Source organism: Accipiter gentilis, chromosome 2, assembly GCF_929443795.1.
Source record: "Accipiter gentilis chromosome 2, bAccGen1.1, whole genome shotgun sequence".
NCBI lineage: Eukaryota > Metazoa > Chordata > Aves > Accipitriformes > Accipitridae > Astur > Astur gentilis.
The window spans coordinates 53,323,543-53,345,686 of record NC_064881.1 but is presented as its reverse complement, the minus strand read 5'-3'; the positions used below and the strand labels follow the sequence as shown (position 1 = coordinate 53,345,686).

General features: G+C 48.8%; 2 protein-coding genes and 1 long non-coding RNA gene across 3 annotated transcripts; 2 read left to right on the top strand and 1 right to left on the bottom strand.

Moving 5' to 3' along the window:
• On the top strand, nucleotides 1-3,417 carry LOC126050655 (lymphocyte antigen 6E-like). The gene is made up of 4 exons (XM_049828820.1): nucleotides 1-52; nucleotides 1,610-1,729; nucleotides 2,434-2,587; nucleotides 3,333-3,417. The coding sequence occupies exons 1-4, from the start codon at nucleotides 1-3 to the stop codon at nucleotides 3,415-3,417; spliced, it is 411 nt and encodes a 136-aa protein (XP_049684777.1).
• An 8,538-nt stretch (nucleotides 3,418-11,955) lies between these two features.
• On the bottom strand, nucleotides 11,956-19,955 carry LOC126049340 (uncharacterized). Its single transcript, XR_007509157.1, has 3 exons — nucleotides 19,780-19,955; nucleotides 18,759-18,868; nucleotides 11,956-16,322 (listed from the first exon to the last, which is right to left on the bottom strand). It is a non-coding gene; the product is annotated as an uncharacterized LOC126049340 (long non-coding RNA).
• Nucleotides 16,555-21,120, top strand: LOC126049338 (lymphocyte antigen 6E-like). The gene is made up of 3 exons (XM_049825542.1): nucleotides 16,555-16,606; nucleotides 19,161-19,280; nucleotides 19,860-21,120. Exons 1-3 carry the CDS (start codon nucleotides 16,555-16,557, stop codon nucleotides 20,066-20,068), a joined length of 381 nt encoding a protein of 126 aa, XP_049681499.1. The 3' UTR covers nucleotides 20,069-21,120.
• Nucleotides 21,121-22,144: the final 1,024 nt, after the last annotated feature.

Below are 22,144 nucleotides of genomic sequence, written 5' to 3'. Positions count from 1 at the left end.
ATGAAGGCCTCCCTCCTTGCCCTGCTGGCTTTGATCCTATGCGCAGATCAAGGTGAGGTATTATGGCTCGCTACTAGACAAAGAACAGTTGTGTGTTTTAAAGTCAGGGAGGCCTTGTAGCCAGGGGAAAAAAAAATAATGGGAGAGGGTGCCTTAGCTCTTGCAATGGTGCAGCTGAAGGGCATGGTGCTCCTCTTTGGGTTTCTTACCTGTAGTCTCAGCCTCCCTGTGTGAAAGGTTTATTTTCTGGAGGGGAATTTCCCTATAGACACATGTACTACTGGATTTTTATGAAAGCAAGATGGAAAACAGGAAGCCGTTGCCACTGTTCTGCCTTTGTTAAGAGACTTCCCAGTGAGTTTGGCTGTTGAGATGATGCAAGACTGTGGTTATTTCTAAATCTTGATACAGAAGTGCTTCAGCCTACGATAGCGCCAATACATCAGCAACTCCATGCACATGGTTCCTACTGCAGTCAGCGATGCCATTTCTAACAGCATCAGGGGACAGGGCCAGATCTACAACATCTAGCTTTGCGCTGCTGCCTGCTGCATGCCCCTGATTTCTGCCCATCTCAGAGACCCGACAAGCTTGCCGATTTCAGAGATTTTGGGGCAAAGTTGGGGAATTAGGGAGAAGTTGGGTTGTGGACTAAATGGGTTGAGCAGCCTTATGCTGGGATATTGTGTGGAGTCATGTATTTGCATATTACTTGCATTATAGATTATGTATTTTATTTCCCAGAGAGACTGCAAACGAAATCAGAGCCCTATTAAAGTACATGATCTTACAGCCTCTATAGACAAGACAGTTAAGCAACCAGAGAGAATAAATGTTATCCTCATTTTGTGAAGAGGGATAGGGTTTGCCAGTGCTTGGAAATTTGCCACATTGTCTGGTGCAGAAAAATAATTTCTTGGAATAGTTATTTCTGTCTCATTGTGGCCTAAGAATACCTTTCTGCTATTTAGCTTTGTTCACTTACCAGAATAGTAATTCTGACAAATTTCCAAGTGTTAACAAGGCCTGGGGGACAGAGAGATTGTCTTCAGTGCCAAAACAAAGACTGCCCTTATCTGCATTAGATAGCCTAGGCAGTAAAAATGAAGTGCTAGACTGCGTGTGTTTTAGGGATGAATTCACACAGCGAAGAGTTAAAAGCCCTTTTCCTCACCTTTTTTTTTTTTTTTTTTTTTTTAACCCAGGTAATGGCTATATGTTTGAGGGCATTGAAGTTCCACCCAAAGACACAGGTGTGGGAGGCTGACTTTTTAAGGCGATAGAGGTCCCAATTAACCCTAATCAACTGCCAATGCTTACTACCCAGTTAGGCTATAGTCTACCTTATAGCGTCTTCAGCAACCAGAAAAGGTGAACCTGACCCTTGGGACACCCCTGTAAACTCTTACAAAGGACCCTATCCTTCCCAGCTCCCTGCACCACATCAAACCCAGTGCCCTTGGCCCATCGTGCTATTATTTTGAGTGCAGGGCAGGAAGGGCAGACTTGCACCATGGGTGCAAGTCAATGGAAAGAAGGTAGTAGGTTTTGCTGCCAGGACTGGTGGAATTTTGTCTCCGTCTTCCATATCCCGTGTCTCCTCCTGCAGCAAATGCCCTCTATTGCTACACCTGTGACTGGGAACGAAGCAACTGGAGCTGTCTGAAAGCCAAGAAGTGCTCGGACAAGGATGAGTACTGTGTGACCAACGTTGCTTCTGTAGGAATCGGTATGTCCTGGCTGCGTATCCTCTGATGGGGACTCAGGAATGGGATGTGGGATTTTGACTGGATTTGTTATGGTTGCCCTTTGTTGATGGATAGGCTGGGGAGTCATGGGGAAGCGTATGTGGAAGGTGGGACCTGGCAGTGCTGAATTTTGCACGGTATGAAATCCTCCTGCCCATCACACGTTGAGATTGTCCTCTTTAGCCTTTGTTTTATGCCTGCATGAAAAGGCAGGGGACACTGAGAGAAGAGGAAGGACAAAGAGAGCATCCTTCAGAGAAAGAATAAATAAATTTGAACTGTGATTAGACAAGGAGATGAAAAGAAGCAGGTAGAGAGGGTGGATGAGAAGGCGTAGAGAGATATAGAGGGGAATAAAATTATTTCCTTCAAGCAGAGGAGCCTGGAAACGTGCTTTGAATCCAGGCATGAACATTGTCTCATGGATGCCATCGTACACCTAAAAAAGCCTCAACGCAAGGGTCCATGCTGGGAAGTCCCAGATGCCCAGCAGGGATATTGAACGCCTTGTGGTCCCAGCAATTACTGGGCTGTGGTGGGATGAGGGTGGGTCTCATTGGCCATGCTGGTCCTCGGGGTTGTCGGGGACGGTGGGACTCATTAGCCCATCTCTCTCCTGTACAAGATCGAGGAGCGCTCAACAAACTTTCCTTGCTAATACTGCTCTCTCCCTTCTTTGGGCAAGGCTTTTTGTCTTTGTGGAAGAGGATCACCAAGAAGTGTTCTGAGACCTGTCCACACCACAACTTCAGCCTGGGCCTGGCTTCCTACACCTCATATTGCTGCCAAACCTTCTTGTGCAACCTGAGTGCATGCCCGGGACCCAGGCTAGCTCGGCAGTGAGATGGCAGGGAGTCCCATGCCAGTGTCCTTCACCTGCTCAGCGGTGGTGGGAGAAAGGGGCTTCTGAAGGCCTGAAAAGCATGGTCAGATTCCCTCAGGAGGGTACGGACATCGAACACGCTGCAGAATAGATAAAATATTATGGTCACCACCTCCTGCCCTGTGTTGCCTCCCAACCTGTAGCTTCTCACTTGCTTCTCGTACCTGAGCTCTGTTACCCCAGCAGCTTGATGGAGAAGCGGCCGTACTATGTCCTGCAGCCTGGGGGAAAGGGATGCTGCTTCTGCATGTCCTGCAAATCTCTAGAGGGATTTCTCCTGCCATCTTACCTTATCTCGGGTGCAGCTGGGACCCACACTGTGGCAGCTTCCAAATTCAAGGAGGGAGGTGGGCAAAAATAACAACCCCTCTGCACCAAGTCAGGAGGGAAACTATGCAAACTCACAGGGTTGCTAGCTGGGGATGGGAAAAAGGCGGTCCTGTGTATAAAAGCCTGAGCTTGCGATGGGTGCTAACTGCAACTCTCCTCCCTTACGTCCCTCACTCCCTCCATCCAGCCTCTTGCTCCCAGCTCCCAGCTAGGGACAATGACATCCCCCAGTGCTGCATTAACAGTCAGACGCACCAGCCACATATCTCTTCCTTTTGGCTCTGCCTGCGGTGCCACATTTTTATCAAAATGATGCTTATCTGCACAGCCTGCACAGCTGTGCACATCTGCGCACATCTGCTTCTCTGCAGTCTTTGTCCCCACCTCCACTCCCAGCAGCTGCCCTTGGTCATCCCCTTCTTCGTGTTGCCTTGCTTGCTTGTGGCTATTCTTTGAGCCAAGCGACTTTACCCAGGGCTAGCACTGCCCCGGACCTACCACTTGGCATTGTGTCTTCCAGCAAGCCATTCATTTACCCATCCCCCTGACATCCCCCAAAGCAACGGCAAGGTAATGAAAAGTATTTGCAGCATTTGGGTCGAGCTGCTGAGGAACAGTGGAGGGGTTTATAAGAGAAGAATACAGATTTCAGAGAGGCCAAATATTTCATGTAGATGTTTCCAGGGGCTGCAGAGAAATGAGGGTAAAAGGAAGATGAAAAAAATGAACAGTGATGAGAGCTCAGAGATTTTTCATTGCCAGAGGTGCTGCCGAATGCCTCTCCCTCCTCCCAAGCAGCACTTTTTGGAGGAGTTTTCCTCCGGCAAAAGCATGGAAATGCTTAAACTTGGGTCAGCCTGGGCTCCCAAATCTGCAAAACATTGCTCAGCCAAGGGATGACGCTGTGCTTCGAACCCAGCCCCGGTAAACAAGAGGGACAAAAGGGGCTTTGAGCCATGGCAAGCTTGTCTGCCTTGGGCTAGTGCCCATGGCTGCTCTGAATGAATGCCTTCTTCTGAAGTGCTGCATAACAGGAGTCTTCAGAGATGTGTGCTCTCTTTTATTAATCGACTTCTACTTTCCTTTACCCCCTCCTTCTCACAGTTACACCATGCTGCGAGGGCAGATCTCCGTGCCGAAGGAGCCGTGCTGGGTGATGCACCTCCCTTTACCTCTTCATTAGACCGTGATCTCTTTCATGACCTATTTAGGAATTTGCATTTTTCACCCTGAAGCAATCCAAGTCCCCTCCTGTCCCTCAGCCGGAATGCTCAAAAGCCCTAATTTACCCCTCACACAATATTTTCTCATAAAAAAAAGGACTTGTGTGATTTTTCTTCTGTGTGCAGGAATTATTCAGCTCTCTGAAAGCACTGTGGAATCCCAGTTGGACAGAGTCTAATAATTAATATTTCATTGTGTTGGATTTACACGTCCTGCAGTAGCAGAGACAGAGTCCCCCACAGCCTGCAGGAAAACACAGTTGGGTATTTTTTTGCCGCTTTAAAGCAAAACTGACTGGGTTTTTTTTGCTTGGTTTGGTCTGCCTTTGCTGCAGAAAAGCATTCTTGGATCCCATGGCTAATATAAGGGGAAATAAATCATCCTGGGCATAGTTGAAGAGCAAAGGGTTATTTTCCCTTGCCCAAAGGGCACTGCAGCTCAAGGACATTGAAATCTGCCCTTGTCCCGTGGTGCAGAGCTACCCTTGAGGCAATTGCTCCTTCCCAATACATCTGAGATGCGGAGGGAGGAAGAAGAGGTGGATGTGATTCCTAACCACTAATTTTGACCAGGAATTAGGGCCAGTCGGGACCACAGAGAGATGGCAGTCATTCACACACGGATGAGGCTGTCCAGAAAATTACCCTGAGCCTGTGTCATTGTGCAAGGCAGCATTCTCCCCTTGGGTTCGAAAAGTGCTTGGAGGACCCTAAACAGAAAGGGATTGTGCACTGAGTGGAAAGGAACTAGTTGTTATCATCACTATAGACTGCACTGAGCTTCTCTGACCCCATTCAAAGACATGGTGGTGATGGGAGAGGTGGGAGAGAGGTGAAGGAGCCCTTCTGCTCTCCCCAGCACAATGCAGAGCTCAGGTGCAACACCTGAGTGGTTCAGGGCATCCCTCAGGGCAAAAGAGACAGCTCAGCTGGAGACGGTCCACGGTGTGGGAGAAAGATGCTACGGAGATGTGGCACGGCGTTATTGCAGGCATTTGGGGAGGGGATACCCAACCAGCCAGACATGGGGAGAGAGGGGAGAGAGGGCTGTTGTCCCCCAAAGGGGCTAACAGACCCCAGTTCAAGGCATGGAGATAGATTAACGGGGAAAGAAGTGCCCAAGCGTGGGACTTAGAAGAGGCAACACAAAGCACAGAGTCCTTTCAGTGGCTGGAGCTGGCAGGCAGACAGAGCCTGGGGATGAAGCAACAAACAATTACAAATGGCATAATAAATGGCTGGTTGCAGATAATAACTAGCAGTTTAAATACCTAAGGGACTCATTGGATGGACGTCATGGGGGAGTTGTGACGTGGCTGCTTTGGATCCAGGCTGTAGGACAGTTGGACTCGCTGTGTGTGGTTGCCACCCTTCCCTTCTGCTATCAGAGGTACCAGCCTACAGCCTCGAACAGCCAAACCCGCACGATAAATTTAGCCCTGCGCCAAGCTGTGCGTGTGGGCAAGGCTGAAGGAGTGCTGGGAGGAAGGCTGGAAGCAGGATGGAGCCGTCAAGCCTTGCAAAAAGGGAAGCAGCGGTGCCCTGGGCAGGGGTCCCCATGGGTGGTGATGGTAGATGAAGGCAGCCAAGCCTTCCTGCGGCCAGCAGCCACACCATCTGTCCAACGGCCACCCACACCGCCGAGATGAATATCACGGCAGGCAGGAAAACACCAAACCATCTTTCTGAAGCACAGCCCCTGATGTGTTGCCTAATTCTCCGCAAGGCTCGGGGCGGGGGAGTGAGGTCTGTTTCATTTGTGGGGTGGCCAGCATCGTCGGGATACTGGTGAGACCTGCTGGGTCATGCAACCCCAGGAGAGGAGGGGGGAAGAGATCTGGCTGTCCCCAGCAGGTACCAGGGTGTGCTGCAGGATGGACAAACATCTCTCCCAACTCATGACGCCTCCCTGCTGGGGGTTTGGGTGGAAATGCTGCAGGAAATTCAGTTCTGGGGGAAATTCCAGCTCTTTGGGGAAGCTAGGAGTCTTTCAAACCAAAGCTAGAAGCTGAAATGACAGCGTTTCCCAAGCACTGTTTGGGGTTAAGCCACGGGGGTTTTGTGGTACAAATCAAAAGAGGTTTTTTAAATTTTTCTTTTTCTCCTTTTCTTTCTTGACTTTTGACTTCATAAAACATATTTGATTTCAAGCATTGCAAACTGAAATGGCCTTTGGGAACTTATGCCATGGTCCTCATTGACTTATCTAAATGGTGGATGCCTCAGTCTGTGCCTGCCCCCCCCCCCCAGGTTGGGCATTTCTGAGGTGACTCCCCCTTCCTAGGACAGACATCGAAGATGGTGCTTGAGGGGCTCAGTGGAGACCCCCAACTCTTTTCAGAGGCCCAGGGCAAGTGAATGAGAAAGACCTACCATTTACATGCCTAAATTAGTTGCTTTGAATCCCAGCCTCAGTGAGAAAAAGGGAAAAAAAAAAAAAAAAGGTTGGCAAAACTACCAAAAAACCCCACCTACGAGAGGAAACTTGATGGAGCCTACGAGAGGAAACTTGATGGAAGTTGGCACATTTCCATAAAACTACCATATCTGGTGAACTAATGAATATTCTGAATAATGGAGGGGGTAAGGGAACAACAAAAAAACCCCCACTTTCCTGGGAAAACCTGGACTGTTTCCAGCACAGAGGGCCAGACTAAGCCCACGAGAGGGAGCTGGTGCCTCTGCGCGGTGCCGGACCGGCCACAAAATACTGTCTGCCCACAAAAAGCCTATGCTCCTGGAGCAATTTCCAGAGGGAAAACCAGCAGCCGTGCGAGGGATGAGATGGTTTGGCTGGAAGAAGCCCAGGGAAGGATGGCTGCAGGACCGCGCTGCTGATGCTAGCCGCGTTGAGCTCTGCTTGCTGACGGCGGCCCCTGGCCAGCCTCCAGTGTCTGCTCACTCCCACGCCGGGGACATGCCTTGGTTTGGCTGTACGGGATAATTCTGGCACATCCAATATCGGCTCCTGGGTTGCCTGTGCTAGAAGAGAGAGCATTTGCATCCGAATCCCAAAGCTGGTACCAAGCCCTGCAAGGTTTCAATCAAGAGCTTGTGGCCGTGGGCTGCTTGGAAGTGGGATGCCACCTTCTGCGTTTCCCTCTCCTATGGCTGCGGTGCTCTGGGGAGTCCCCAAAATTGCTGGGCTGATGTTGGGCTGGGCCTGGGCAGCATGAAGGGAGCCTTATTTTCTTGGCACCTATGAGGTCCTGGGGAGTAAAGAGAGGATCAAATCGGATGGTGCTGCACCTTTCTGTCCCATTATGGCTGACTTTGTCTCCTTTTTCTGATTTTCCTACACATTCCCTCTTTGAAATAGCTCCTTGAACATCTTCCCTCCCCTTCAATATTAGACTTCACTAACTCCATCCATTCCTCTCATAAATGGTAACAGCCAAAAAACAAGACTAGCACCTGCAACCCACCATGCAAGCAAATAATGGAAATTCCACCTTTTTCCTCCTCACCCACGGGTTTTAACCCTGTCTTCAACCCACTGCCTGATGCCTTCAGCAACTGTATGAAAGTAGAGAAGTCTACAAAGGTCTTTAGGGAGAAGGTGGTCTAGGTGAGACTTCAAATCAAACTCTACCTCCACTTCCCCATGTCTGACCTCAGGAGAGTCACCAGGTGCCTCTGATTCATGTAGTTAGGATGGAGATAACAATGCAGGGCTTCTTGCCCTGACCTGGAGGGCGCTTTGGATTTCAACACTTGCTATCTTGGCGATGTTTCACGGAGCTGGTCTAGGGATGTCCTTACACCAGGACCAAGAAGGGTCAGCCTGCCCACCCACTGCAGGTGTCTGTGCACTCAGAGCTTTATCCTCCTGCAGCGCTGTGCTGCTATCACCGGTGTGAACGCTCATCCTCTCCATAATGCGATGCAGAAACCTGTCATGGCAAAGCTGGGGCTGCTCCCACGTCGCTCACTCCTCCAGAAATGCTGTTCTTTGACTCACTGTGGTGATGAGGAGCTTTTGTCAGGAGCTCTGTTAGGAGCTGGGCACGCAAACAGCGCAGAAAGACATCTCTCTCCCACTTCCCCGTCACATCAGCTTTCACAATGGATGGATGTAGACACAGAGGTGAAGGCAAGGGTGTGGGCATTGCCTGATGCATCGATTGCTTGGCCACTGCCTGATTTGTTGTCAGCAGGGTGACAGGTCTCATGATGGGCTGAGGCTGCTTAGTAGATCTGATGGGGTTCAGGACCTTTTGTGCAACATCAAGTCTCCTAATGGTGTAAACAGAGGAACTCCAGGGCCAGGAGTTGGTCCCTGGAATGAGCCCGATGCCAGGATGAGATGCAGAACCCCGTGTCCTCAGAAAACCTCGAAGGGCAGCAGGAGGGCTACACATTGCTGCTGACCTGCTTCTCCCCTCAGCAGGCAGGCTGCCCTCCTCCCCAGCACTGGCACAGGAAAGAAGGGGTGCTGAGCCCAGCACAACCCATGGTACAGCAGACAGGAGAGCAAGGAGGCAGTTTGGGGATGTGCCCTGCCCTGCAAAAGCTGGGAGACTGGCTTGTCAGCTCATCGCCCAGCTCCCAGCTGGATGTCAGCAGTGGTGAGAAGGAGGGGTGGTGTACTACCCCCTCCCCACAGCCAAAAAAAAAAACTCTCCAGGCTGCTCCGTGTCTCTTTTCCCCATGCTTAGGGCGGTGCAAAGTTTTCCCTGGCCTTGTGGATCTTGCTGCTGGGGTGAATGTATCTGGAAACAGATGCCATCCCCAAGGTTTGCTGCCTGCTGTGGGGCTGAAGGATCGGGAGGAAGCAGAGCTTGATGAATTTCTAGGTCTGACCATATTTCATTTCCCAAAATACCCACAGTCGCCAAGGCTTGGTGGCAGAAACCCAGTGCTTCCCCTAGATGCTGTCCTGCTTCCAAGGAAACCGGCATCTCCCAGGCATTACTGAAATGGTCCTGCCTGCAGGACCTTTTATTTTCCCCCTTCCTTTTATTTGGAGCGAGAGGGAGCTGGGTTGGAGGCTGTCACAGCAGCATCCCTGCAGATAATCTCACCTCCCACTCCAGACCCTCCCCGCTAAATGCTGCACTGCACGCGTTGGCAGGAGTGTGAAGAAGCAAGCGGGTGAAACCAAGCTCCTGAGATGAAATGCTACAGGGAGAGGCTCCATCCAGACAGGTAAACAGCCCAGGGCAGGGTCCGTCCTCCAGCTGCGAGTCCACGTGGTATGCCATGTTTGTGGCACCCTTCCCCTCCCCAAAACAGGGTGGTCACATCCAAATGGCCCATTGGCCCTGGGCTGTCTCCTCACCATAGTCTGGGAGGTGTTCCTTGGAATGGGTGAGTGTTGATAGCGGGCAAGTAGGCGAGCCCGTGCCCTGTCCTTGACGTATTTACTGGTGTAGAAGCAAGTTCCCACCTCTTTTTTTTTTATCAGAGCACTTTGTGGGTCTGGCCAGGACCTCACCACACTGGACAACTGGCATGAGAAACCCAAAGGAAGCAATGCCTGACTCCATGTGCAAGGATTGCTTGCTCAGGATGGTGTTTTGCATCCTCCCCTTCCTGGCCACCCTTCCCCGAGGAAATTAGATGGGATCCGAGCGGGTGGGCAGGACTCGTCCCACCATCAGGACCAAGTGGCAGAGATGTCACGGCTGGATTTTGGCTGTGGAAGTGACACTAGGGGCATTGCTTGGTGCTGTGGACATGTGAGAGGAGAGGAGAGAGGAGAGGAGAGGAGAGGAGAGGAGAGGAGAGGAGAGGAGAGGAGAGGAGAGGAGAGGAGAGGAGAGAGGACATACCCTGTATGTCTGCTGTGAAAGCCATGCCCAGGGAACAGGGGTGAGCTTTTGGCTGCAGAACATGTCTCCTGGTGCTAAGCCCTCCCCAGATTTGTTTCTCTTGGCACTTCTTTCATCCCACTTGCCTTTCAGCTTGAATGAAAATGGGGTTTCCTCCACGCGGGAAGGCAGGAGAAAGCGGCTGTGAGCAAAACGAGGGCCTGATGCCAAGCACTTGTGTTTACAGCCCAGAAATGGGAGGACACATCCTCGGGCTTTGCTTTCAGAGGAAGGAAAGCTTCGTAGGCCTTTTTTTCCCATTGGAGATCCTGTTTTCTTCCCCCCCCACCCTGTTCTTGCAGCAGCGGTTGGGTTGCAAAGCAAAGCCGGTGGGAGCAGCAACCACAGCTGCTGTGGGCTGAGGAGCAAAAGCTACCGCTCTCCCACGCCTGTGACTTTGGGCACGCTTATCCTCACTCAGAGTTAATTTTGAGGTTCTGGAAGCCTTTGCTGAAAGCTTGTAAAGTCCCTTCAAGATGTGGTTGTCTTTTTCCTGACATTTTAACAAGCTGGGAGTGGGTCAAAGCCTGGTACGCCGATTGTGCGATCAAGGTGGGGCGAGTTGCTCCTACCATGACCTTTCCTTGGCAAGCAGGAAGGTGTCTGCAAACTCAGGGTGGCTTTTCCACCCTGGTATTCCTCCCTGGATTATTGGTTCCCATGTCCCTCCCAGGCTGTCATCCGTGAGGTTTACAAGCCCTCGTTTGCGCTGAGTGGTTGGCAAGCTGGGCTCAGAGGGGCTGCTCTGAGGGTGAATGGGATCGATCGCGGCACGTGAGTTGCTCTCACCATACCCCACGAGTGGTGAGGACGGCGTGAGAGAAGCCAAAGCCCAGCTGCAGCGTGCAGGGATGCCCTCGAGGTGGACTGATGCCTTTCCCTCCTTCTGCCCTACCACCAGCGCAAACACACCCCAGCAAAACCATGCCCTGCTTTTCCGAAATAATAATAACTAAAAAACCACAAACAACACACAGCCTTGAACTTTTGGCTACCCCTCCTGGGAAAATACCCTTTTGCTCGCCCAGTGAGGAATACAATTGCATTCCCAGATATCATCCTGTTTGTTTCTCTGCCCTGCTGAACACACCCGTCAAGCTGGGATGGTTTCAGCCAGGGTTTTTCCTTGATCTGCAGCTCCTCCGCCTGCCGTGGGCTCTCCTCCTCCAGGGACAGCCCTTCTCTCCTTGCCCTCCTCGGCCACAGTGGTGGAGGTTTCAGCATGGCTATTACCTAAGGTGTGACAAGTTTCTAGACGTAATGAGGGATGGCCCAAGCTCTTGTTCTCACCATGCAACTGGGGTTTTGATGCCATACCTGGCTGGATCAGCAGGAGCAGGTCAGGAGAGAAACTGGAGCATCCTGATCTTCCCACGCACGTGCTGAGTTTTTCCACTCTCAGTTGGGACCCTTTTGTAAAAAATTAGACCCAGAGCCTCTAAAACAAATTAAGGGTAGAGAGGCTGTCTACGGAGCTGATCACAGCTTTTCCACAGACACAGAAACGTACTTTTCTCATTTTACTCTCAGCTTTCACCTAACCTTGGAAATTTCAGCGCAGAGGATCACTTCCAGGCCTGAAATACCCATCATGCAAAAAATGAGTCAAGAACCTAAAGCAAAGTTAAAAAAAAAAAAAAAAAGATCTATTTTGGAAACCATGACTGTTTCCTTGCCTTCCGGGGCGAAGTGTGTGTGACTACCCTATATAATGGGTAGACATGGAAAATTTTAGTTCTTACAGAAGTAAAATGGATGACTAGACTAAGGCTTTCTCGGTGTCCCTGCGGATGGCTGTGGAGGCTCTCTCAAGGCCAGCTGCTACCACAGCTGTGTTGCAGATGAGTTTCTCCCACATATCACTGGCCTGGCAGGTTCAAATGACTGCTCTCTACACCACCACGTAACTCCAGGGTCATAAAGTTTAATTTAAAAAAACCCCACAAAACAAACACAAAACCCCCACAGTGATCAGAAAGACAGTTGTAAAGACAAACATGACAGCTGTTACCTATTTTTCTTCTTGGAGAGGCTGGCCAAAATCTTCCATGGCAAAGCTTTTGATCAGCCTTTCGTAAGCGTTCGTATTGGCATGATTCAGATGCCTATCACAGCCCAAGATTTCCAAAGAAAGATCAGAGCCTCATTTGTCAGGACCAGTGTGAACATGCAGCAGAGGGGATGGTCCCATTTTAGTGCCTGCACGTTGACTGCTCATGTTATGAAAGAGGATCAGGAGGGTTGGACCTTGGGCAAGGGAAATTCTCACTTCCCAGTGAAAAAGCAATGACAGATGTGGGAATTATCAGCTGAGCTGTGTTACAAGTACAAACTTAAATAAACCTGTGAGGATCATTTCTCCCCAAACACAGTTGTGGCCAGTGGCGTCCTCCTTGGCAAGGAATGGCATTAACTCTTTTGGGGGAATCCCAAGCGGATAATGGGTTTTTCTCTCTTAACTGTCCTTCTTCACTGCCCTTTTTCCTTCAGACCCTGCAGGTCTCCAATACCCCTCCTTCTGGCTGCAGAGATGCCACCACAGAATAATAAACCTTGGCCCTGGATCCAAGAAGGATGATTCACATCCATAACTCTCTTTCCTCTACAAACAGGGTGGTTACAGCCAAATTGCTTGCAAGGAGCAGCCCTATGTCAGGGCACTATTTGAGACAATGCTGGTTGGGGTGTGCCCAAGCCATGGTGATGGTCTAGTGGCATGGATGGCGTTGGGGCTGGGCTTGTGCCCTGTTTGGTGAGCTAGTCTGGATCTGACCCTTCAGACAGGGCATTAGCAGGGATGTGAATCACGGTGGTTGACTCCATGCATGATGGTGATGTTTGATATCTCCCCATGAGCCTCCAACCTGATGGGACTGAATTATCTCTTAGGACCTTGGAGGTTAAGGGAATGTGACAAAATGGCTTTGGTTGCCTGGTGGCTGGTAGTTGTGGCCCCAAAGGACTCAGGTTCCTCACCCACTGTGACCGATAGCAAGGCTCCTGGTGACTGCCACAGCTGTCATGCTGAGATGGAAGTCTACCTGGATCACCTTTTTTTCAGCCAGACACAATGAATCTGGGCTACCCTTGTCCTTCCTAGCTAGAGGTATGATAGCTTCTGTCATCTGCCACGGGGGCTGACCTGAGGAGCTCTGCCCTGTTGTTCGGTCAGCTACAGACCCAGATGTGCTTTGGGAAAGGGAAGAATAGAGCACGCTACCCGCAACTGTCAGGCCTTAAGTGGAAAAGGCAAAATATCACAAGTAGGTCTCCCTTTCTTCCTGGGGTTTCTGGATCCCATGATCTCCCCCCTTCTGATCCTTCACCTAACCTTGTTGCCATTGCACGACCAGATGAAGCAACCCAGCCTTCCCTGACCTGTCAGGGAAGGAGGAGAGGACACGACCAGCTCAGCCTGATGCTATCCGGGACTGCGCTGGACCGCTTGCCCTGCATGCACCATCTGCACTACTCAGGGACACTGGGAGCACTACCCATGGCTGCCACCTCCTCACCTTATCCCACGGCCTCTCCTTTCCCTGTTGAGGCTGCAGTTTACAACTCTGAGCTGAAATGGAGACTTTCCTCCCTGCACCATGGAGGAGAGCTGCAATTGGAGCCACCCTCTGGAAAGAAAAAGGGAGAAAGTGGGGAGAGTTGATATTAAAATGTCCCCAGACCTGGCAGTTCGTTCCACCACGGGTTGAAAACACACATTGTCTGGCTCCACTTACACAAAATGGACAGGCCTTGCACAATGCGCTCCCAAGGTCTGGCACAAACACTCGCTATGGCTGCCAAGTTCAAAGTGGGTTAAGGTTTCTTCCTTAAAACTCCCAGGCTCTGTTAACTGTTTAATACCCTTCATAGCACCCATGGGGCTAACACCCACCTAGCCCAGTTTCTGCAGCAAGATTCACCCTGCTCCCCTCCCCTTCCTTTTTTTTTTTTATGTCCCTGGGAAAATAATTTTAACACTTCCATGCTGTGTTCTCCTGACACCATCTGCACTTCCCACTACCCCAGTTGTCTTTGCCCTGGCTTTTCTTCCAGTTCTCTTCACCCCTTGCTGGAAAAAACAGGGTTGTTCTCTGTTTCAAAGGACACCCGTCCCCCACCCCACCGCCGTGGTGCTGGTTGGAGCCCAGAGCCCTTGCAGTGGCCCTGGGCGTGATTGCAATATCAACAGCACACAAGAATAGCGTGTTTTTGGGACCTGGCCAGATCCCAGTCTGGGTCCCAAAGCTTTTGCAGTCTTCTTTGGGGACACAGGGATAGGGGTCAGGTGATGCCCTGGTTGCTTTCCCCATCCAGGCCCTGCAGGAGACCCCAGAGTTTGACCCCAGTGGCTGGTTAAACTGGGATTTGGGGAGCTGTAGAAAATGCTTCCCAGACCCTGAAAGGCTGTGGTTAATACCTGAAGAGTGTCTGCACATAAAAACACGTACATTTTGCACAGCGCTAAGTAATGCCACCATAGCAGAAACAGTGAAGCGTCGATACTTCCCATTCCATCTTATTTCTTACCCTCACTTTGCCTGTCTTTAATTATTTCCCCCCAAGCTTTGTGTGTTTGCTTTGATTTATTTTGCTTTGCACCAATATTTCTCAGCTCCCTCCTTCTCTCTTTCCAGTTCTGGGTGAAATATTAATCCTGTTTATTACTATTAACCTTCCCTCTCTTTAATCTATTTAAATGCCTTCTCACATTTCCACTTCCTACAGCCCATTTCTCACTTGCAGATTTTCTATTCAGCTGCACTTTGCTTTAACAGTGTCATTTATTTACTGTTCATTTATTTGTTTTAATTTTAAAGCCTTTCTTCTTTCTTGTTGTGGGCTGTGTTCATGCACTGCTCCCTTCTTCCTGCTGAGGAGCTGCATTTTTCTGCTCTGTTGGCTCCAAGACGAGCTGAATTCAGTGCAGTAATTCGGTTTCATTTCTGGATTTCTGATGTGGATGGGAGGGAAGGAAGTTTTGTTTTCCATTTCTCCAGCTGGCTGAGAGAATCCTGGCTATTATACGTAAAACAAACATGTAGACTAATACCTACTAGACTAATACCTACTATTCCCCCCCCCATGCTCTAGCAGAACATGTTTCCTGCCTGATGTCGTTCATGCATGTATTTATACGAAGTCTTGTTTGGAGAGTGTGGCTTTTTCACAGATTACTTCCAAAGTATAATTGCTGCATTAGCTGTCACATGGGTCTTTCACATCCTTGCTAGAAGCAGAGACAATTAAAGATTCATGGTCAAGGTCAGGGCAAATCCAGAGAACAGAGTGGAAGACTTTGAAAACTGGGTGCTCATCAGAGACAGAAATCGTTGGGGGCTGAAGCTGCTGTAGAAAAGGAAGAACTGGGCAAAGGAAGAATGACTGGAAGCAAAAGACTCATCACAGGGGTTGGGCATAGGGCCATCTGCCCAGGATCTTGCAGACAGGTGATCAGAGGAAGAGTCTATGAACCAACTGCTTGGGGAGTAATTTGGGGAAAACAAAGAGCAACTGGATGTTCTGTATTCTGTTTCCACATCATTTGTGACCTTACAAACTTTGACTCTGAGCTCCCCTTGATCATGTCTCTCTCTAAAGATGAAGGGTCCTGGTCTGCTGAGATGTCTTCTTGACCAGGACTTGTTTTATTTCTCTCAGTTTTGCTCCCATTCAGAGTTTAACTCCTGTAGCTGTTTCCATGCACTTTGTGCCTCTGCTGCATCCCGAGTCATTTGGCAAGAGGTGATGAAGTGGTTGTGGGAGCAGAAGGAGGGAGCCCAGATAGACTGGCAAGGTCATGAGGGACTGGAAAAACCTGACAGAGTCCAGAGTTGGTCTATAGGTAGCAACAAACATCATCGCTTGGAAAACATGGATGCTTCTGGAGGACAGAGAAGCAGAGCAAAACAAAAGCTTTGGACCCCATCCCTGCCTGCACCATGGGAGCCTCTGAGTTACAGTCTTCAGGCACAAATAGTGTCATTGCAGGAATGATACCAGCTGGGTTTCTGCTTAAAGCACTTTCCTTAGTACAAGTGAGATAATGCTGAATGACCGCGGACTATCCAGTGAAAATCTTTTTTGCCTCCTCTCCCACTTCCCACAGATGTGAAGCTCTCATATCCATGGCAGAGAGAAAGGATGGAGAATGCCAGGTGACACCTACTATCTTGCAAGCGATGAGCCATCCCAGCCTGGCACGGCTGCCTCTGCTTTGCTCCAGGTTTCATGGTTCAGCCCAACGGAGTAAGAAGGGACTCCCATGTTTGAATCAGATAAATTGTTCCCCAAATTAGCAATGCAGACATGGTCAGCAGGAGGAGGCCTTGGAAAAAAAGATTGGATCTGAATGATATGTAAAAAAAAATTGCTACCTGGAGCCTTGTAATAGGTTCCTATGCACAAACACACCCATCACTGATCACATCTTATGTGCTGTCACTCCCCAAACCTCAAATTACTGTAATCAAAGGAAGTCAAAGTAAACGCGTTCCCAGTATAAAACCTTACCGTAGTGCACCATCCCACATTGTTCAGGCTCTGAGGATACAACAACCATGAAGGCTTTTCTGATTGCCCTGCTGGCGGTAGTCCTGTGTGCCGAGCAAGGTAAGGAGCTTTGGAGGCTGAAAGCGCCAGATGGAGAGGATGAAAATACCAGCAGGGAAATTAGAGATAACTCAGGGTCAAGACAGTTTGGCAGATTTTATTGCAATTGGTGAGGTCTTGGTAGTGCAGTTTTTCTTTGGCATCAGCTGCGTCAAGCAATATTTAGTGTGGTTGAGTCTTAGCTTCTGGGTGAGTTCTGCTGAGGTACCCATAACCCAAAGAAAACGAGCTCACCGCTCTGGTTTCTCACACCCTCAAGTATCAAGCTCCGACCACTCACATCTGAAGATAGGCATGTGAACTGAAAAATGCTAACAAGAAACAAGCTGGGCTTAAAATTTTGTCTTTGATTTTATTTTTGTTCCTGAATGAAAATTGAAGAGCTGTTGATAAAGGTAATATAGCGGGTATTGACACCGCATCCTCTGCCAGCGTTTCACTTTATTTCCCACAATAACATTACAATTAAGAAACTAGGTTGCTGGCAGATATTTGAAAGCCTAAGAGCTCTTTGCTTATAGGTTTGAAGAGCTTTTTTAAGTAAGTGTCTGGGAGTGAGGGTGTTTGTAATGGGATCCACAATGCTCTGTGCTCATCCTCTTTCAAAAGGAAGTGCAGCTCTAACTAGATAATTGTGCAGAAATACCTCGTTGAGAAACATTGGCTCTGTGCATGCATTTGCCATCCCGAGGAGCACTGCAAGGCTTTTTGCACCGTTAAGGCGATTTCTGGCTGCATTCACAAAACTAGAGCTAATGGAGGGTGGAGGCCAGACGCAGGCAAGGCTTTATAACAGCTATAATGGTTTAAGCTGTTATTGTTTCCTGACTGAGAGGGATTTTCCTTGCAACAGTCAGTGAATACGAGTGCATTTCAGTTGCTTTCACTCACACGCTGGGGTCTCGGCTCCATCTGCAGCAGGAAGTGGTTGGAACAACTTTGTGAGAGTTGGCAGAAAAGCAGATCAGAGAGTGCTATGGGGTCTGTAAAATGCAATAACGCTTGCTGGGCAGCACGTCTGGGATTGCTCTGGCATGGTCTGCAAAGGAACGTTAGCCCACAGCTTGAGTTGGGGGACCTCCAGAGAGGTGAGAGGCTTAATTTACCCAAGTGATGGAGAACCGGCGAGTGCTGAATAGCCACTTAAAGAGAAGTTAAAACCAGGATGCAGGAAGGATGATTTTATCTGTTGTTATGGAGAACCCCTGCGCTCACAACACCTGGCACTAAAAAAGAGCATCTGGGTAGGTTTCAGAGCAAGACCGTCAATCATGCTGAGGCAACCAGAGCTGGCTCCAGAGCCTTACCCAAGGCATCTGAGCTCCCCACATCACAGAAGGGAGCCTTTTCTTCTCCTATCTGGGGTAGTTAGGCCCTAAAATGGCTTTTAATTCTCTTTTTAAACTGCTTCTGGAATTGTCTAACCAAGCCTCATGGGCCAGGTTTAACTTCAGAGATGAATTTGAAACAACAGCAGCTGGGCTTTGGAGAGTCCCTGGGAGGAGTTTCCTTGTTAAAACCAGGTTCAAATTCACCTGAAGGGGGCTATGCTGTGCAGAAACACGAGGCTTCCTGGGCTGAGAAAGCCAGGAGGAACTGAAACAGGGAAATTTCAGCCTAACGGAGGACCCTCCCTGGTTTGCAACTTGGTCACCTTCACCCAAGAGCTCTTCACCACTGGTGACAATGGAACAGGCTGTCGCGAGAGCAGCTTAACTGCCTCTGCCACCCCTGCTCAGACATGAGGAGCTTTTAATGGGACTCTGAACAGGAGGGAAACAGTTTCCACCAGTTGTGAATCGACCTCCAGGGAACGAGATGGCACATGCTGGTGTTTCTAGTATGGCCAGCTGGCCAGCCTGGAATTTTACTCAATTTACTTCAGTTTTGTCAGAAATACATATCCTACCTCATTCAGGCTTTGTAATAGACCTGGCTCAGCCCTGCTAATAATATCACTGAGAACATGTTGTTCCAGGCACTGGTAGAAATAATCTTTCTATTGTCCAGAGCAACCTCTCCCAGGGAACTCCCTTTAATGGGGCTCTGTGCTCAGTAATTTAGCTCACAGGGGTGTCATAGGCTTTAATTAATTCAGGTCTGAACAGTGTTTTGCAGATGCAATCTGAAAATACTAAAACTAAGCTCTTACCTGAGAACAGTGCCAGTTCATCCTCTGCTTGCCAGAGTTATACCAGACCCCGCTGGGCAGGGCGCGAGCTCTTTTTTTGCAGGTTGGCTGTCAACCAGGCCAATGTGGACCTTGGGGAGAAAGAAAGGTCACCTGAGAGTGCTGCTCAGGTTGAAAAAAAATGTGTTTTCAGGTTTAATCACCAAAAATCTCAAGTAAAGAAAGAAAACTTGGTTTGTTCTGTTTGTTTGCTTTTGCAGCTTCATTAATCAAAATGAAATCTTTATTTCACTTGTCATGAAAACTTGTTTGTAACATACTTGTCACCTTGTATTTTCCAAGAGCGGACATGGCTTTTGACACTTTCTTCCCAGGAGGGCATTGCTGGAAACTACTAATATGTGTCATGTGCGCTCTTTTCAGCTTCCTCGCTGTTTTGCTACACATGCGACAATGAACACTCCAACTGGAACTGTCTTAAAACCTATAAGTGTGAAGACCATGAGAAATACTGTCTAACCACATACAGCTCTGCTGGGTTTGGTGAGTACCAGCAACATGTCAAGGCTTTTTTTTTTTTTTTCCTCCAGAGACACTGATGAGCAAGAGGTTTTTTAGGGCAGTAGTTGGTCTTGTCGGAAAGAACTGAGGTTTAAGGATCACAACACATAACGTGTGTGAATGCCTCAGCGGTGCTCTGTGATCCACCACCTGGGGTATGTTCCTCACCACTTTGTGGGAGGGCTGGCTGGAGCACACAGATTTTCATGAGCAGACCCTGTTGCTTGATCTGAGAGCTCACACACACACACTTTGTGATGGAAGGTGGAAAGGGATTGGATGTAAGTAATGTGGTTTTAGAAACCGAAAATGCATTGGCAGTGATTTTTTGCTGTCCTACATGAAACATGGTGTGGGTTTCTACCAAGGACTTTCTAGTGTCATGCATTTGATACAGATCGTGTGGACCCTCACCCAGCACTCATCAAATCCACTGATGGCTGTTATTGCTGCATTGCAAATTAAGCATAGTGCAATATACCTCCTCCTACTGTCCTCTGGTCAGCTCTTGCAGAAGAATCTTAAATCACACCTCTCCTTTCTTGTCTATTCTCCATCCAGGCAAGGACATAGGACACCGCATCACCAAGAAATGTTCTGTAGACTGTCCTGAGACGAACGTGGACTTCGGTATGGCGGCTTATTCCACCAAATGCTGTAGCACCTCCCTGTGCAATTTCAGCGGTGCCAACAGCATAAAAATCAGCTACGCTGTGATGTTCCTGGGAATTGTGGCCAGTTTGATCTGTGTCATCAGGGCAGGATTGTGATGAGGGGTGGGAGAAGATGTGACAACCCAAGAACCTACAAGGTATTCCCCAGCTGAGAAACCAAGACCCTCTGTCAAGTGTCTCCAGCAGTGTCTATGCTACCCTGATTTTTTCCAAGACACTGTTTCAGACCCCATCCACCAAATGGCACGGCAGCGTAGCTCCTATCTTTTCCCCTGTATCATTCGTTGTTTTGTACTAATTTTCCCTGGGAAAGCTCTTTTGATAGCATGTGTGTGACAATTGTCAGACAAAATAAAGATTTATGTTATTCTAGAGTGTGTTTGCTATATCCACACTAAGATCAACCTGAGAAAACAGCTCTGCCAGAAAGGGCTGTAGTCTGAATCTCTGCTTCACATTGAATTCCTCTTTTTAGCACCTGAGAATCTTCTCCTGGCTGCCTTTCCCAATTGACTCAGTTGCATCCCCGCAGCTCAAGACAGACACTCCACAGAGCCAGATGTTCTGCCTGATCACTCAGTGCTAACGAATGAAGGTGTCAATCTGGAAAGGTCAAAGATGTTTGTGCTGTTCTCATTGCAAGCAACAGCAAGAATTGTCTTGTAACTGCTAACGCACAGGACTGGGGGTTTGCCAGGTATTCGTCGTGCCCCTGGCTGTGCTGCAAAGTTCTCATGTGATCTCTGCAGGGTGGATGGTTTCAGCTTTTAAAATAGGTAAAGGGCCCACACCAAGATGCTGGAGATGTCCAAGATGAGGATGGTACTGCTGGAATCTATCCTGATGGAAAGGGGACCTCCATGTCTGCTTGGAGAAGGTGCTGCTGTCTGAGCGATCGCTCATGACAAAACGGGCAGAAAGAGCCCGGCAAAGGCAACGGGTGTCTGATCTGGTGGGGAGGTCTCTGCTCCTTCCCTTTCCTCTGTTGCTGCTGCATTTCCATGTTTGAGGATGGAGGAGATGGAGTGGAGATCTCCTTCAGCTCTTGGAGGAGCAGAACTATAGCTAAGATGGGCAAAATACATGTACTTTTGGAGCTGGAGGGTGCGTAAGTCCCAGCTGAGCAATTTATAAGTGCAGTGCTGCATTTCAGGAGGGCTTGTATAAAAGTGGTACCTAGAAAAAAGCCCTGACATTTGCAGCCCAAATGAATTTGAGGGGAGTGCTGCTCCACCAGGGCTCAAGAAAGGCTGCAAAGTGCACGTGTTTCTCTACAACGGGGAGAAACTGCAGCGCTGGCCGAAGGCTGTGAAGATGGGATTAGGTTTAGTCATCCTATAAAAATGCAATTTCTGAGCAAGGAGGGTGTTCTGGCATTTATTTAAATATGAGATGGGCTAACTGAAGAATGGTAGTGTTGTAGCATTTGGTTTTTTGCACTTCTTTTTAACCACTTTTCCCATCACTTTTCCTATATATTAATCACAATAATTTCTGAAATGATTCTCAAAGCTTTTGGCCAACTTGAAAATCCACAATTAGTGAAAAGATCTGAGTTTCACAGTTCCTTTTAAATTTCAGCTTTTGTTTCATGACAACTACGCATTTTCACCAAGATAAAGGAATCGTTTACCCTTCTCACATGACAATTTCAACCAGGTTTCGAAGAAGATGAGCAAAACACTCTCCTTCCTTCTCCACTCAGCAACTGTGTCAAGGGAAATAAGTCTTTCCACCCCATCCTCCACCCCCAGTTAAATCCCCTGTTACTCTTTCCAAAATCTTCTTGAAGTTTATAGCTTCCAAATACTTGTAAACTGTGATATTACCTTCTCTGTTGCCTTGGTCCCCCTGGTGTCCTAATCATCTGTGTCTTTTCTATCCCCATGGGTTCTTTTCAATCTATCTCACCTGGCACTGGTGAAGGATGAAGATAACATTAATATCAGGGGGACATATGGGACCAGTTGGAAGAGTGCAGGACCGTTTAATGGAAAATCTCGACTGTCAGAAATCCTGCAATAACTGCTTTAAGAAATACAGCCTTGCCATCTCAAAATCTCAGCAGCTTGCAGGAGACAGGAGATATTTTAGTTTTTGCTTGGATGAGACTACAAGGGAGGGGGTGGGGGGGAAGCGCCTGGCTGAGCTGCTATTTCTGTACCTGTTAAT